Source organism: Vipera berus (assembly GCF_964194415.1).
Source record: "Vipera berus genome assembly, chromosome: 4".
Taxonomy (NCBI): Eukaryota; Metazoa; Chordata; class Lepidosauria; order Squamata; family Viperidae; genus Vipera; species Vipera berus.
The window spans coordinates 22225207-22239830 of NC_138206.1; the positions used below are offsets into that span (position 1 = coordinate 22225207).

General features: G+C 44.3%; 1 protein-coding gene across 1 annotated transcript in view; it reads right to left on the reverse strand.

Moving 5' to 3' along the window:
- MIPEP (mitochondrial intermediate peptidase) overlaps positions 1–14624 on the reverse strand; it is an 83087-nt gene that overhangs the window by 54955 nt on the left and 13508 nt on the right. The window contains exons 3-6 of the mRNA XM_081326610.1: positions 9628–9716; positions 4375–4461; positions 2503–2566; positions 1250–1432 (exon numbers count right to left, since the gene is read on the reverse strand). Of these exons, the coding sequence (XP_081182736.1) occupies positions 1250–1432; positions 2503–2566; positions 4375–4461; positions 9628–9716 (423 nt within the window). The remainder of the gene's footprint in view (positions 1–1249; positions 1433–2502; positions 2567–4374; positions 4462–9627; positions 9717–14624) is intronic.

The window sequence follows — 14624 nt, forward strand, 5'->3', positions numbered from 1 at the left end:
CGACCTGAGGGGCTCATCTTCCAGCGTCATATCGTTTTGCCTTTTGGTACTGTCCATAGGGTTTTCATGGCAAAGATACTGGAGTGGTTTGCCATTTCCTTCTCCAGTGGATCACGTTTTGTCAGAACTCTCTGCTATGACCTTTCCGTCTTGGGTGGCCCTGCACGGCATAGCTCATAGCTTCATTGAATTACGCATTGAATTGGGTATGTGTTAAACTACACATACCCAATTCCAGCAACCGTTCCCTATTTTCCTAATTCACTTTTCCTAATTCACTCTAAAGCTTTCCCTGCGCAGAGCCTTACGTAAAACCAGCTGCCTGCAATTAGTGCAGGTTCGCATCCCACCAGGCTCAAGGTTGACTCAGCTTTCCATCCTTCCAAGGTAGGTAAAATGAGGACCCAGATTGTTGGAGGCAATAAGCTGACTTTGTAATAATGCTGCTTGGGGGTGTGTGAAAGCCCTAATAAACAGGCATATACACAGAATGAAGGCTATTGCTAAGCACATTGATTTGTGCTTTAAATTGTAAGCCACCCTGAGTCTTCGGAGAAGGGCAGGATATAAATGGGATTTTTTTTTAAAAAAAAAGACCAAATGGGAGATCCGCTCCAGGTTTTCCAGCCAGCCCGCCCAGTTCCTGAGTCAAATGTGTCCTTAGAGCTAAGCCGCTGCTCTGGCTGCTGCCTTTCCCACCTGCCTTTCAAGTTGGGATATACTACAGCTGCTCTTCAAATTTAGAAAGAAAGATGCCCAGACCCCAGCCTGTAAAAAATCACAGACTGCAGCTTCTTCTCCAATTGGTCCTGCTTTCCCTGCGCAGACTAAATGGGAGATCCGCTCCAGTTTTCCAGCCAGCCCTGTCCCTAAATTTTCAGCACCCAGCGTATAAGACGACCCCTGACTTTTGAGAAGATTTTCATGGGTTAAAAAGTAGTCTTATACGCCGGAAACTACGGTATGACTTTTCTAATCATAAAATTGAACCCGCCACCCTATCCACGTTATACCCTGTAACGGATGTAAATTTAAAAACAGTTTGCAGCTCACCATATGTAATCTGAATATGCCTGACTTCAAATTACAAAAAATCCTTCCTTCCTGGTTCTACTACTTGGATTATTTATTTTGCTCCATTTTAAAATGGTACTCTGTAAAGATGACCACTTATAAAGGTACTCATATATATATTGTTAAACAATCATACAAACCGTATTGGGCTATAATATACTTTATGCATACATACCAAATCATCTGGACTGTCTGCATTGAGACAACTGATTTGGGCAAAATTGCCTTCAACTGCAAAGTTATGGCGAATGTGTTCTGGTAACACGTGCTTTTCAATCTTGTTTGGAAGATGAGACCCCAGGAGAAATTCGTTACATAAATCCAAAATTTTGACATTAAGATTTACTGCATTTCTGCGCTGCAAATAAGGAAAAAAAATAAAATAGGTGTTTTTTTTTTGAAGAATCAATATATTAAAATGTTTACAGAAAAGACTGAAAATAGTAGCATCCATAAATCCCCGTTGAGATTAGTACTATGTGCCAGTTGATGGCCGATTTGTAAACAATAGCCTAATCAAGGAACCACCAATGCTGACAGGGCAAGCCACTAGTACATAAAATGAGTGCAAACCCCACTCCCTTCTAGCACTGATGACATTGCCTAGTTTGGTAATGAAATGTCTGCAAGAAAACAACCAAGCTCAGAAAGCATAATATTTAGCTTATCTACACAAGACAACTTATGGATTCAACTGGTTTCCAGCAAGTTTGGGATATAACACGTGTGTTGCAAGAACTGCAGCATCTGTTAATAGTTATCAGGTCTAATTCAAAGTGATGATTATTACCTATAGACTGCTTTATGGCTTGGGTTCTCATGATTTCCAGGACTTTGTACTCCAGGCAATATGCGCACTCAAGTTGGTCAAAAAAATGAGGAAATGTTTCTTGGTGGCAACACTGTCACTCTGAAACTGCTTGCCTCCCATGTTGTAACCCAGCGGTCCCCAACCTTTCCAGCTTGGCAACCCAGCCTGGCGTGGGGGGTAGGGAACATGTGAGTCGCAGGCCCACACAAAGCTCCATTCACATGCACATGCTCTTCACTTGCGCAAATGGAGCTTTGCACACAAGTGGAGGATGCTTGCACTCGTGCATGAAGCTCTACTCAAGTCAGTGGAGACCACTTGAACAGATTACCCAGAGTCACCTTGTGATGAGATGGGCAGCAAATAAATTTAATAAATAAGATAAGTAAATAAATAAAGTCAGGATTGCCCCACTCTATCAAAAGTTTAAAATTTATTTGCAGGTTGACTAGTATGAAACATTCCAAATGGGGCAGATGGCAGTATGAAGGTACACAACATAATGTTTGTTTTTAATTGGCTGTTTTTTAATTATTGAAAGCCACCTAGTTAAAAGAATATGTGGCATCAAAATGACTGCCTACTTGCAATATTTAATTTCTGTAAGTAATAAATACCTGTTCTTCATTCAAATGAATACCACTGATCTCAAAATCAAACATGAAAAGTTCTGCCACTCGCCTGAAAGAATAAAATTCCATTGACAGAAAATAATGTCAGATGAATAATACTATAAACCAAATGTTACAGATCAAATACTAAGAGGTGAATTTAAGACATGCAGGTACAAAAATTATTCAGTTCAACAAAGCTTACAAAAAGGTAAACAGCTACATTCGGATAGTCCTCAACTTACAACCGTTTGCTTAGTGACTGTTTGAAGTTACAACAGCACTGAAAAAAGTGACTTATGAAAAGTTTTTCACACTCATGACCATTGCAGCATCCCCATGGTCATGTAATTTACATTTGGATGCTTGACAACTGACTCACATTTATAACCCTAACCTTCTGACAATCAAAGTCAATGGAGAAACCAGATTCACTTAACAACCGTGTTACTGATTTTATAACTGCAGTGATTCACTTAACAAATGTGGCAAGAAAAGTCGTAAAATGGGGCAAAACTCACTTAACAAATTTTTCATTTAGCAATATAAATTTTTGGATCAATTGTGGTCGTAATTTGAGCACTACCTATACTGCAGCCTACTTGTTTCTTTATTCACAGTATCATATGAAAGACAAAAATGTGTACAATTTGTGGAATTATTTAATTACTGTAACTGATAGAAATTCATTTAAAATTAAGACACAAGCCCCTTCAGTTTTATGACTGTATATTTAGAAATACGTCACAGTAAGTAAATATTACTTGTTTTTAAGTTAGCGTGCAACCTTAGTTATCAGGAGAATTATATAGTTACTAGAGAAATACTGCAAATAGATGCCAGATACCTAAGATAGCACTTACAACAATATTATTATTTATAATTTATTGATTGACAGATGATGCTGGAAACAAATGATCATATATAAATATCCACCTTTTAGACAACGGAATATCCTCCTTTATATGTCTTAGTTAATAGGACAATTAAGTAATTTGAATTCAAAATAGAAGAGATTATTCAGAGCACACATAAGCACACAGAACCTTTCATCTATTAGTTCTTCCTTAAATTAATCATTTTCCCTGTGATTCCATGATGATCCCAGGAAAAGCTTTTTAAGAAGTTGACAGCAGGTATGACACACTTACCCACAATCAGAATCACTTTTTCCTCTTCAAAATCAAGACTGCTGCATGTTTTATCCTATTCAGTTACAACCTGTAGCATAAGCTAGATCTGCCAAAAACTAAAGGCAACCTTGTAGATCAAACTAAACACATTATTTCATTTGATCTGTGTATACATGCACATATATGTCTATAATTTCCTTCTCTTGTTGACCAAATTTTTATACTAGGTTGAATGTAGTCTTAGTTAACTATGGTAAGAAGCATACAGGAAAAAGAATACAAAAACAAAAATGCCAATTATGCCTCTAGGAAAAAGAAAGAAAGAAAAGAAACAGAATTAAGCCAAAACAGAAACTAAAAATAATTTAAGCAGTCCAGAATAATCATGAATGCCAAATATGATGAACAAGAGGCAATTTTTCAAAGGTTTCTTTGCAATCAGAATTGAAAGTAGGTTTTGAAAGGACATTAAATGATGCCGCTGAAGAAAGGAACAGCTATCAAAGGAGAAAAGTGGAGATAATAGAGATATCAATGCAAATAACGCTTGCAAATATCATATTCTGCTGTTTTGTAAAAATTCTTCCAAGATTGGAAGAAATAATGCACTCATAGATATTATACAGTCTGAAACAAGTTCACAATATGTTCCACAGTAACATGTGTGCTGATCTAGTGGAATATAGTATTCCATATTCTCTTTGAATATTACAGGAAAATTCTTACTGTAAAAATTAAAATATACCTTGTTTGAGGGTCAAGAGAATCCATAACATCTTTATCAATTAACAATCTTCTCAGACTCTGACATAAATCTACATTTGTGTTTAATCTAGAAATATAAAAAATAGATATAGTCAGTATTACATTTACAATTAGGTATTACCAGTTTCTGTATTTCTGTCATGTTTTATAAACTTATTCAACTTCTGAAAAAGTTATCCCAAACACAGCCAGCAGAAAGACAGCAAAAGCAATTTACATCACAAATATGCTTTTTTCAGTATAACCCAAGATATGTAAGTAACTTATTAAAATGATAAACAAGGCAACAGGAAATATAATCCTAGAGTGATTCTAATTTTAGATGTTAACATGGAATTACCATATTTTATGCACTCACATTTTACAGAACATCTGCATGATATTTTCATCCAATTATTCAATTACTGCCTTCCTGTGTTTTCTCTGTGATTTTTCCATTTTTTTTAAAGGCGGGAGAAAGTATGGCTTTTTGGGGGGCAGGGGCAAGAAAACAGAATGTAAAGGATATAGATCACTTTACATTTTGTCAAAATTTTTTGGGGGGTTAGGGAGGAGGGAGGGTTCTTTTCTTGGTTGTTCGGACGAGGGGGGCAGTCCAACAACCTCTGTTCAGGCTAGTGCTGAGGCGGATCGCGGGGGGGAGGAGCGGGAGTCGGTCGCTTCTGGGGCTCCAGGGCCAGTCGTGGGACTATCCATCCCCACGACGATAGGGAATGGCAGCAGGTGTAGGAACAGAGGGCCGTATCGATCTCAGGGAAGGCCTCTCCGCTGCTTACAAGCGGTGAGGCACTCCGACCCTCTGGTTCCGCCCCGAGGTCCCGGGAGTGAGGACGTGCAGCCTCCTGAGCTCCGGCTGGTGTACTTGAATGCCAGGTCAGTCGTTAACAAGGCTCCTCTCGTCCGTGACTTGGTCGAGGGTGAGCAGGCAGACCTGGCTTGCATCACGGAAACTTGGCTGGGCCCAGAGGGCGGCATTCCTCTGGTTGATCTTTGCCCACCAGGTTTCCGGGTGCTGCACCGGCCTCGGGCTCAGGGTAGGGGTGGGGGAGTGGCTGTTGTTATGAGGGAGACCTTGTGTCCACGGGAGGCCACCGTTCCCCAGATAGTCGGGTGTGAGTCTCTCTTTTTGAGATGCGGCCCTGGTGCGCAGTTGGGCTTGCTGCTGGTGTACCTTTCGCCCAGTCACGCAGCAGCAGCCCTGCCTGAGCTGCTCGATGTCCTCTCTGGGCTGGTGGTTGAGTTCCCGAAACTTATAGTTTTGGGGGACTTCAACCTACCATCGCTGGGAGGATCATCTGAGTTGGCTCGGGAGTTCATGGCTTCCATGACGGCCATGGACCTGACGCAAGTAATTTCGGGACCGACTCATGAGGGAGGCCACACCCTTGACCTAGTTTTCTTGTCTGGACGGTGGTTAGATGATCTTGGTGGGGGCTCTCCAATTATTATGCCCCTGTCATGGACCGATCATCATCTCCTGCGGCTGGTCTTCCGTTTTGCCACCCCCCGCCGTGGGTGTTTGGAACCAATTAAATGGTACCGCCCCAGACGCTTAATGGATCCCCAGAGGTTCCAGGCGGCGCTGGGGTCCCCACCTGCCTCCCTTGCTCACAGCTCGGCAGATGCCTTAGTGGAAGCCTGGGAAAGGACGGCCACTGAGGCTCTTGACCGAGTTGTACCCCTGCGGCCCCTGACCCGGTGCAGATCCCGTCGAGCTCCATGGTTCTCTGCGGAGCTCCGGGAGATGAAGCGTCGGAGACGGGGCCTAGAGAGCGGTTGGAGGTCCAGCCGATCCGAATCCGACCGATTGCGACTAAGAGCCTACATTAGGTCTTATCTCGCTGCGATAAGGGAGGCGAGGTCTAACCACTTCGCCACCCTTATCGCATCCGCAGATAATCGCCCGGCCGCCCTGTTTAGGGTGACTCGCTCCCTCCTAAATCAGGAGGTGAGGGAGGATCCCTTGCAGGGTCGTGCCGAGGAGTTTAACCAACATCTGTCGGACAAAATCGCTCGGATTCGGACCGGTCTGGACTCTGACTGGGCAGAGTCTGACGATCAGGACACGGGCGGTCTTGTCGATATCACCTGGGAGGAGTTTGATTCTGTGACTCCGGAGGAAGTGGACAGGATCATGGGGAGGCTGAGCACCACCACATGTTTATTGGACCCGTGCCCTTCCTGGCTGGTCTATGCAGCCCGGGAGAGGACACGCAGCTGGTTCCAGGCAGTTATATCGGCTGCTCTGAGTGAGGGTAGCTTCCCCGCCGTCTTGAAGGAGGCGGTGGTGAGGCCTCTCCTCAAGAAGCCTGCCTTGGACCCAGCTGTATTGAACAACTTTCGTCCTGTCTCCAACCTTCGCTTTCTTGCGAAGGTTGTTGAGAGTGTGGTGGCGCATCAGCTCCCTCTGGTCCTGGATGAAGCGGATTATCTAGACCCGTACCAATCGGGTTTCAGGCCCGGGCACAGCACGGAGACGGCATTGGTCGCGCTGGTGAATGATCTCTGGAGGGCTCGGGACAGGGGATATTCCTCTGTTCTAGTCCTATTAGACCTCTCGGCGGCTTTCAATACCATCGACCATGGTATCTTGCTGCGGCGTCTCAGGGGACTGGGAGTGGGAGGCACAGTCTTACAGTGGTTCTCCTCCTATCTCCAGGGACGTTCGCAGTCGGTGTTGGCAGGAGGGCAGAGGTCGACCGCGAGGTCTCTCATTTGTGGAGTTCCTCAGGGGTCGCTCCTCTCGCCTCTCCTGTTCAACATCTACATGAAACCGCTGGGTGAGATCATTCGTGGCTTTGGAGTTGGGTATCATCAGTACGCTGATGATACCCAACTTTTCCTTTCGACCCCAAACCACCCCAGTGATGCCCTCAACGTGATGTCCCGTTGCCTGGAGGCGGTTCGGGTCTGGATGGGGAGGAACAGACTTCAACTCAACCCCGACAAGACTGAGTGGCTTTGCATACCTTCATCCCGGGTTTATTCGGACATTCCACCTCTGGCTATGGGGGGTGAACTATTACCCCCCGTAGATAGGGCTCGCAACTTGGGAGTCCTCCTAGATTCACGGCTCACCTTGGAAGACCATATAGGAGCTGTGACTAGGGGGGCCTTCGCCCAGGTTCGCCTGGTGCGCCAGTTGCGGCCCTATCTTAGCCGGGATGATTTGTGCACGGTCACTCATGCGCTCGTGTCCTCTCGTCTGGACTACTGCAACGCTCTCTACATGGGGCTGCCCTTGAGGACCACCCAGAAGCTCCAACTGGTACAGAATGCAGCCGCGAGAGTTGTGTTGGGAGTCTCCCGATACTCCCACGTTACACCTCTGCTCCGTGAGCTGCATTGGTTGCCAGTTGTCTTCCGGGTGAGATTCAAGGTACTGGTAACGGTGTTCAAAGCCCTTCATGGCATGGGGCCGGAGTACCTTAGGGAACATCTGCTGCCGGCATCAAGCTCCCTGCGCCCTGTGCGTTCCCACAGAGAGGGCCTCCTCAGGGTGCCACCGATCAGAGAATGTCGATTGGTGGCCCCCAGGGGGAGATCCTTCTCTGTGGGCGCTCCAGAGCTGTGGAATCAGCTACCGGTAGAGCTCCGGATGGCGCCCGATCTTCGCTCCTTTCGTCGAGATCTCAAGACGTTTTTGTTTGTACAAGCCGGCCTAGCCTGATGGAGATCGGTGGGGTTGTTTTATTTTTGGTGTCTTAATTTTATCTTGGGGTTTTTAGAATTGTATTCCTATTGTTTTAACTTGGGCAATCATTTAATCTCTTTTTAATGTTTGTATTTGGTATTTTATTCTGCCCTGTGAACCGCCCTGAGTCCTCAGGGAGAAGGGCGGTATATAAATATTATTAAATTAAATTAAATTAAAATTACATCACTTGTTTCCCCCTTTTCCTCTCTCTCCCTGGGTTGGGTTTCAGTAAACCAGTATACATGTAATGGTACAGCAGAAGTGTGCAACTTAGAGGTCTGTTTCATGTATGACATTAAGGCAGGGGTGTCAAACTCAATTTCACTGAGGGCCGCATCAGCATTGCGGTTGCCCTCAAGGGGCCAGGTGGGTATGGCCAGGGTGGGCGTGGCCTACTGGGTGGGCGTGGCTAGAGTGCGTATGGCCTACTGGGTGGGCGTGGCCAGCTCTACATCGTTCGCATCATGGGGGCCTGGGCAGGAGTGGGACAGATCTGAGGGTCTCTGGCAGAAGGAGGGCCTCTGGGCCAGGGCCAAGGCAGTGGGGGCCGTTCCCTCACTGTTTCCAGGATGGCTTCGTGGGCCACATGAAACCACTTTGTGTGCCGGATCCGGCCCCCGGGCCTTGTGTTTGACATGTCTGCATTAAGGCATAATGGATTGTTTCACATATTGCAAAAAATAAATCATATTTGTTGCCAACCACTATGTGTGAACAATCTAAGAAATGATTAATCTGACTTATAGCCACTCAACATTTTTTCAATTGGTGAATGTAGTTTCAAGAAACATATGTTAGCTCTTATAATTCATTATAAAGACTTATAGTTTCGCCATGGCTTTTCTTTAGGAATATTTTTTTTCCTAGTAGACCAGACTTTACTTCATGGGAATAAATAAGAATACCTTGCATTGATTAGTGACTAATAGAGGCACACATTCTACCTTGAGTCAACCTCGATGATTATGGAATACAGTAAGAAATGGTATAAGGATATTTCCTGCTGTATTGCCAGGCACAAGCAATCAGAACCACTCATGAATAGATTCAGGCTGTAACTTTATTGTTTATCACCTATGTTGTAAGAATCTCACCAGACTGCTTGCCTTCCCCTGGGAAATGACCAGACAAGGCTTCATATTTCGGGGAAAGTTATGCTTATGCTGTTTGTGACTGTGCAATGGCTCCAAACTAGGCCTTTGCTATATCACCTCTCTGCAATCTAGCTGGCAATTCCCTAATAAATTTATCTGTCCTAATATTAAGTAGGTTTGACTCTGCTTAGCACTTTTTAAAACTCAGCCAATGTTGTTAGGTGCTATTTTCCTGCTATCGAGTTATTGATCACTACAGCGCAGATTAACCAGGCAAACCAGCTTTCCTCAATCTGAGCACCTTTCAGCTACACAGACCTCAATTCCAAGAATTCTCAAATAATAGCCAGGCTGGCTGGAAATATGGGGAGCAGAAGTTCATACATCTAAAAGGTAACTGTGGAAGGATGATACAAACTTTAAAATATTAAATAAAGCATACTTTTCTACCATTGTACCAATGCTTCTGCAGGCTTCCTCAGCGGCATCTCTAAAAGCAAGATCAGGATGGGCTATTTTCACAAAGTCCGCCTGTTATAGTAAAAAATATGAAAGCACAAAAAGATGAGAAAATATTGCATTAGCAGTTGCAGAAAAACAGAAAAGCTTGCTAACTGCATAAATATTATACATGATTTGAAATATTCATAAATATGTATGTTTTCAAAGAGCTATTAATTAAAATTACTCCTACCTTAACAGTTCTCTAACACAGTTGAAGAATATATATATATATATATATATATATATATATATATATATATATATATATATATATATATATATATATATATATATATATATATATATATATATATATACCGTATATACTTGAGTATAAGCCAAATTTTTCAGCCCACTTTTTGGGCTGAAAAATTCCACTTCGGCTTATACTCCAGTGAACAAAAAAACTTACCGAGGACTTGTGCGCGGCCGAGGCTTTGGTGCTTCCGGGATCGCGCGCACCTCTCCCAAGCCACCGCTGTCCGGAGACCTGCCGAAGTTTGCGGAGGTTTGGGGAGGTGCGCGCGCACCTCCCCAAACCTCCCCAAACGTCGGCAGGTCTCCGGACCTCCGCGCCCTGCCTGCCTGCTTCTTTCCGCTGCCTGGCTGCCCTACGATGTAACCCGCTTCATGATCGAGTGCGACGCCTGCAAGGACTGGTTTCACGGCAGGTAACACAAAGCGATCGGGCCTTTCCTCCCCCCCTTTCCCTCCCCCCTCCCGCTCTAGGGCAGAGATCCCCTTCCTGCCGTGAAACCAGTCCTTGCAGGCGTCGCACTCGATCATGAAGCGGGTTACATCGTAGGGCAGCCAGGCAGCGGAAAGAAGCAGGCAGGCAGGGCGCGGAGGTCCGGAGACCTGCCGACGTTTGGGGAGGTTTGGGGAGGTGCGCGCGCACCTCCCCAAACTTCGGCAGGTCTCCGGACGGCGGCGGCTTGGTAGAGGTGCGCGCGATCCCGGAAGCACCAAAGCCTCGGCCGCGCGCAAGTCCTCGGTAAGCTCCGGGCGGTCACTTGCTTCGCGTCTCCTGAGGGAAGGGGGGGCGACTGGAGCGGGCGTGTTTCCTCGCCTGCTGGGCGCCGCGATTTGCCCGGGGAATGCGCGGGCCCCGAATGGCAGCGTGGAGCGAGGAAGCGGACAGCCAGGGCTTCCCCGAGAGCCGCGGCCACACAGGGTATTCCTGTGTATTCAGGCTTGCAAAATGGCGGATCGAGCCTCTGCTGGCGGCAGAGGCTTGCAGAGTGCGGATCCAGCCTCCGCCGGCGGCGGAGGCTTGCAGAACGGCGGATCCCAGCCTCGGCTTATACTTGAGTCAATAACTTTTTCCAGTTTTTGGGGGTAAAATTAGGGGTCTCGGCTTATACTCGAGTCGGCTTATACTCAAGTATATACGATATATATATATATATATATATATATATATATATATATATATATATATATATATATATATATATATATATATATATATATATATATATATATATATATATATGGATCTTTGGTTATTCGGGTTCATGACAGTTTCAAATATGGATTGTATACAAGATCAAGAAATGGTTCAACTACTGTCAAACGACTGCTTGACAGCATATACATGCAATGGATAAGTTGCAATGTATCTGTGTGTATTATTAAAAAAATCTGAGAAAGAAATTCTGGAAAAATGTTATAGAGGACGATCTTTATGGGCCCACTAGTGAAAACCATGTCACATGGAAGACTGAAACTTGGAATGTAAGAGAAATAAAAAAATGACAAAGAGCATGAATAATGAATAATGAGATGTGTTGTGCGTTTGTGAAATTAAAAGGGGAATTAAATAACAGATTGAATGAAGACAGTATGAAATGGAATAGAGTAGGTCATTTCATACAAAGCATTGTAGAGATTAATCTTCCAACAAAAAGGGATGGGAAATAAGACATAAGGAGAGCAAAGTGAAAACTGCTTGAAATACAGTATCTGGCATTACACTAATAGAAAGAATTAAAATAATATTCTAGGTAGAACAATGGAATAAGAACAATAATACATAGAAGAGATGGTGTCAGGACCCACCTCAATCCACATCTTAGGAAATAAGAACTCTTGGATGCAAGTTTAGTCCAAAAAGGAAAATGTTTACTAGGATGGAATCGATTGTGGGAATACAAGACGGAATCTAACAAAGTTACATTTCAATCCTATATAAAACATTCCCATTTCAGCCCCTCCCCTCATCCATTTGGTCAGGCTCTCATCAGTTGCTAGGTGTCAGGTCCTTCCATGGGAAAGGGAACTCTCCTTGGTTTTATGGTTATTGCTTTCCTTTTCAGTTGTAAATGAAGATACAATCCAGACCTGTCTGTCCCCCTCCCTCCCCCAGTTAAAACATCCCCTGTTGTTTGAAAATCGCTTTAGTAACCATCCTCTCCCCCCCCCTCGGAGAGATGGCAGAATCCCCAGAAATAGCACGTTGTTCTACCTATACAATTATGAAATGTGATATAAATGGATTCTGACATTCGGCTCTCCTTTCAGAAAAAAGATGAGTCCATCTGTGGGGAAAGAAAACATATAAATGTTAGCCTGGTTTGTTTGGATATTCTGTATGAAACCTCTTAAGCAACTTAGGTGCTTTAACATGGAGTTTGTTAACCCACTCATTTTCTGAGGAGGGGAGGTGTTTCCATGCCACTAAATATTGTATCGTTCCATGGTGTTTTCTGGAATCTAAGATTTCTTTCACTTCAAAATGTTGTTCTCCTTCCACCATGATGGGGGTGGGGGTGGGATTTTTGCTCGTAGTGGTGATTGTTGTTCTCTCTTTAATAGACTGCAGTGGAAGGTTGGGTGTATTCGTCTAAGATTTTTGGGTAGTTCTAATTCAACTGTTACTGGGTTTATGATTCTTTTAATTGGAAAGGGTCCAATATATTTTGGTCCTAGTTTTTTACAGGGTTGGAGTGATTTCAGGTATTTTGTGGATAAATATACCATCTCTCCTACCCTAAATGGTGTGGGATCGGTTCTTTTTTTGTCTGCCTGTGTCTTGTATGCTTTTCTGGCATCTTCCAACGCTTTCCTAACGATTGGCCATGTATTTTGTAATTGAGCAATCCATTCCTTCAGATCAGGGATAACCGGTTCTTTTGGGGTTAGTTCTGGTATTGGGTTGAAACTCTGGCCTGTAGCTACTTGAAAAGGAGTGTAACCTGTGCTTGAGTGGACTGCATTATTATATGCTACTTCTGCAAAAGGCAGTAGGTCCGTCCAGTCGGACTGCTGAAAATTAATATAGCATCTCAGATATTGTTCAAGTATATTATTAAGTCTTTCAGAAGCTCCGTCTGTCTGAGGATGGTGACTAGATGACAATCCTTGGGTGGTTCCTAAGACGGATAAAATTCTTTCCAAAATGCCGACGTAAATTGCACCCCTCTGTCAGATATGATGCGTTGTGGTACCCCGTGCAATCTGTAAATATGCTGTACAAAAAGTTTTGCTAATGCTTTTGCGGTCGGGATTTTTTGGCAAGGTATGAAATGTACTTGCTTAGAGAACAGATCTGTGACAGTCCAGACTACGGTGTTTCCATTACTTTCTGGCAGTTCTACGATAAAATCCATGGCTATTTCTTTCCATGGGGCTGAGGGGTTTGCCACCGGTTGTAACAGACCTGGTGGTTTCCCTTGCAGTCTTTTGGCCATCGCGCAAATTTGACAGTTACCCACATAGCTTTCTATGTCCTTTTTCATAGATGGCCACCAAAATTGCCTTTTAGTTAAGTGTAAGGTTTTTACAAAGCCAAAGTGTCCTGCTGATTTTGTATCATGGCACAGTTGCATGAAATTGATTCTCTGTGTGGCAGGTATATATAGCTTCTCCCCCACCCATGGCAGTCCATCTTTAATTGTGCACACATGTTTATTTTTCTGGAACCATTCATCACTTTCCAAAGATTTCCTGAATTCTATTCCAGTTTGGCTATCTACCTTCGGCTTCATTTTTTCTTGTGCCCTGGTGGTGACTGGTGCTGCCAGTTGTTGTTCCGGTACAAGTGGTTTAAAGTCAGTAACTCTTGTGCTGTTATATTGGGGCATGCGGGATAATGCATCTGCCAGGAAGTTCTTTCCCCCCGGTAAGTGTTTGAGAGTGAAATTGAATCGGTGAAAATGTTGGGACCAGCGGGCTTGCTTAGAAGTGAGCTTCCTGGGCGTTTTTAGTGCTTCCAAATTTTTGTGGTCTGTCCAGACCTGGCAAGGTATTTTATTTCCTTCTAAAAATTGGCGCCATGTTAGTAATGCCCACCTCAACGAGAATGCCTCTTTTTCCCATATTGGCCAGCGTTGTTCTGTTTCTGTGAGTTTTCTGGATGTGTATGCGCATGGTTGCAATGTCCCCCCATCATTTTCTTGTAATAGTACGGCTCCTACCGCTACATCACTCGCATCTGCCTGTATTACAAAAGGTTTGTCGGGATCTGGGTGTTTTAGGACAGGTTCAGCAGAAAAAAGTCTCTTTAGTCTCTCAAATGCTGCTTGACATTCCATTGACCATTTCAGAGGCTGGCTGGGTTTCACGGGTGACCCCCCCCTTCGTGAGGGGCATGGCTATTTGGCCAAATGCGGGGATGAATTGGCGGTAGAAGTTTGCAAACCCCAGGAAACTTTGCAATTGCTTCCGTGTGCGGGGCGGTGCCCACTCTAGTACTGCCCTGACCTTCTCAGGGTCCATTTCGATGCCCTCTGGAGATATGCGATATCCCAGGTAGTCGATTTTTTCCTGATGGAATTCACACTTCGATAATTTAGCATATAAGTGGGCAGCTCGCAACTTCTTCAGGACTGCTCTGACTAGTTTGATATGTTCCTCTTTGGTTTCTGTGAAGATAAGGATGTCATCGAGGTAAACCAGGACCCCCTTATATAGGTGCTCTCTCAGCACGTCATT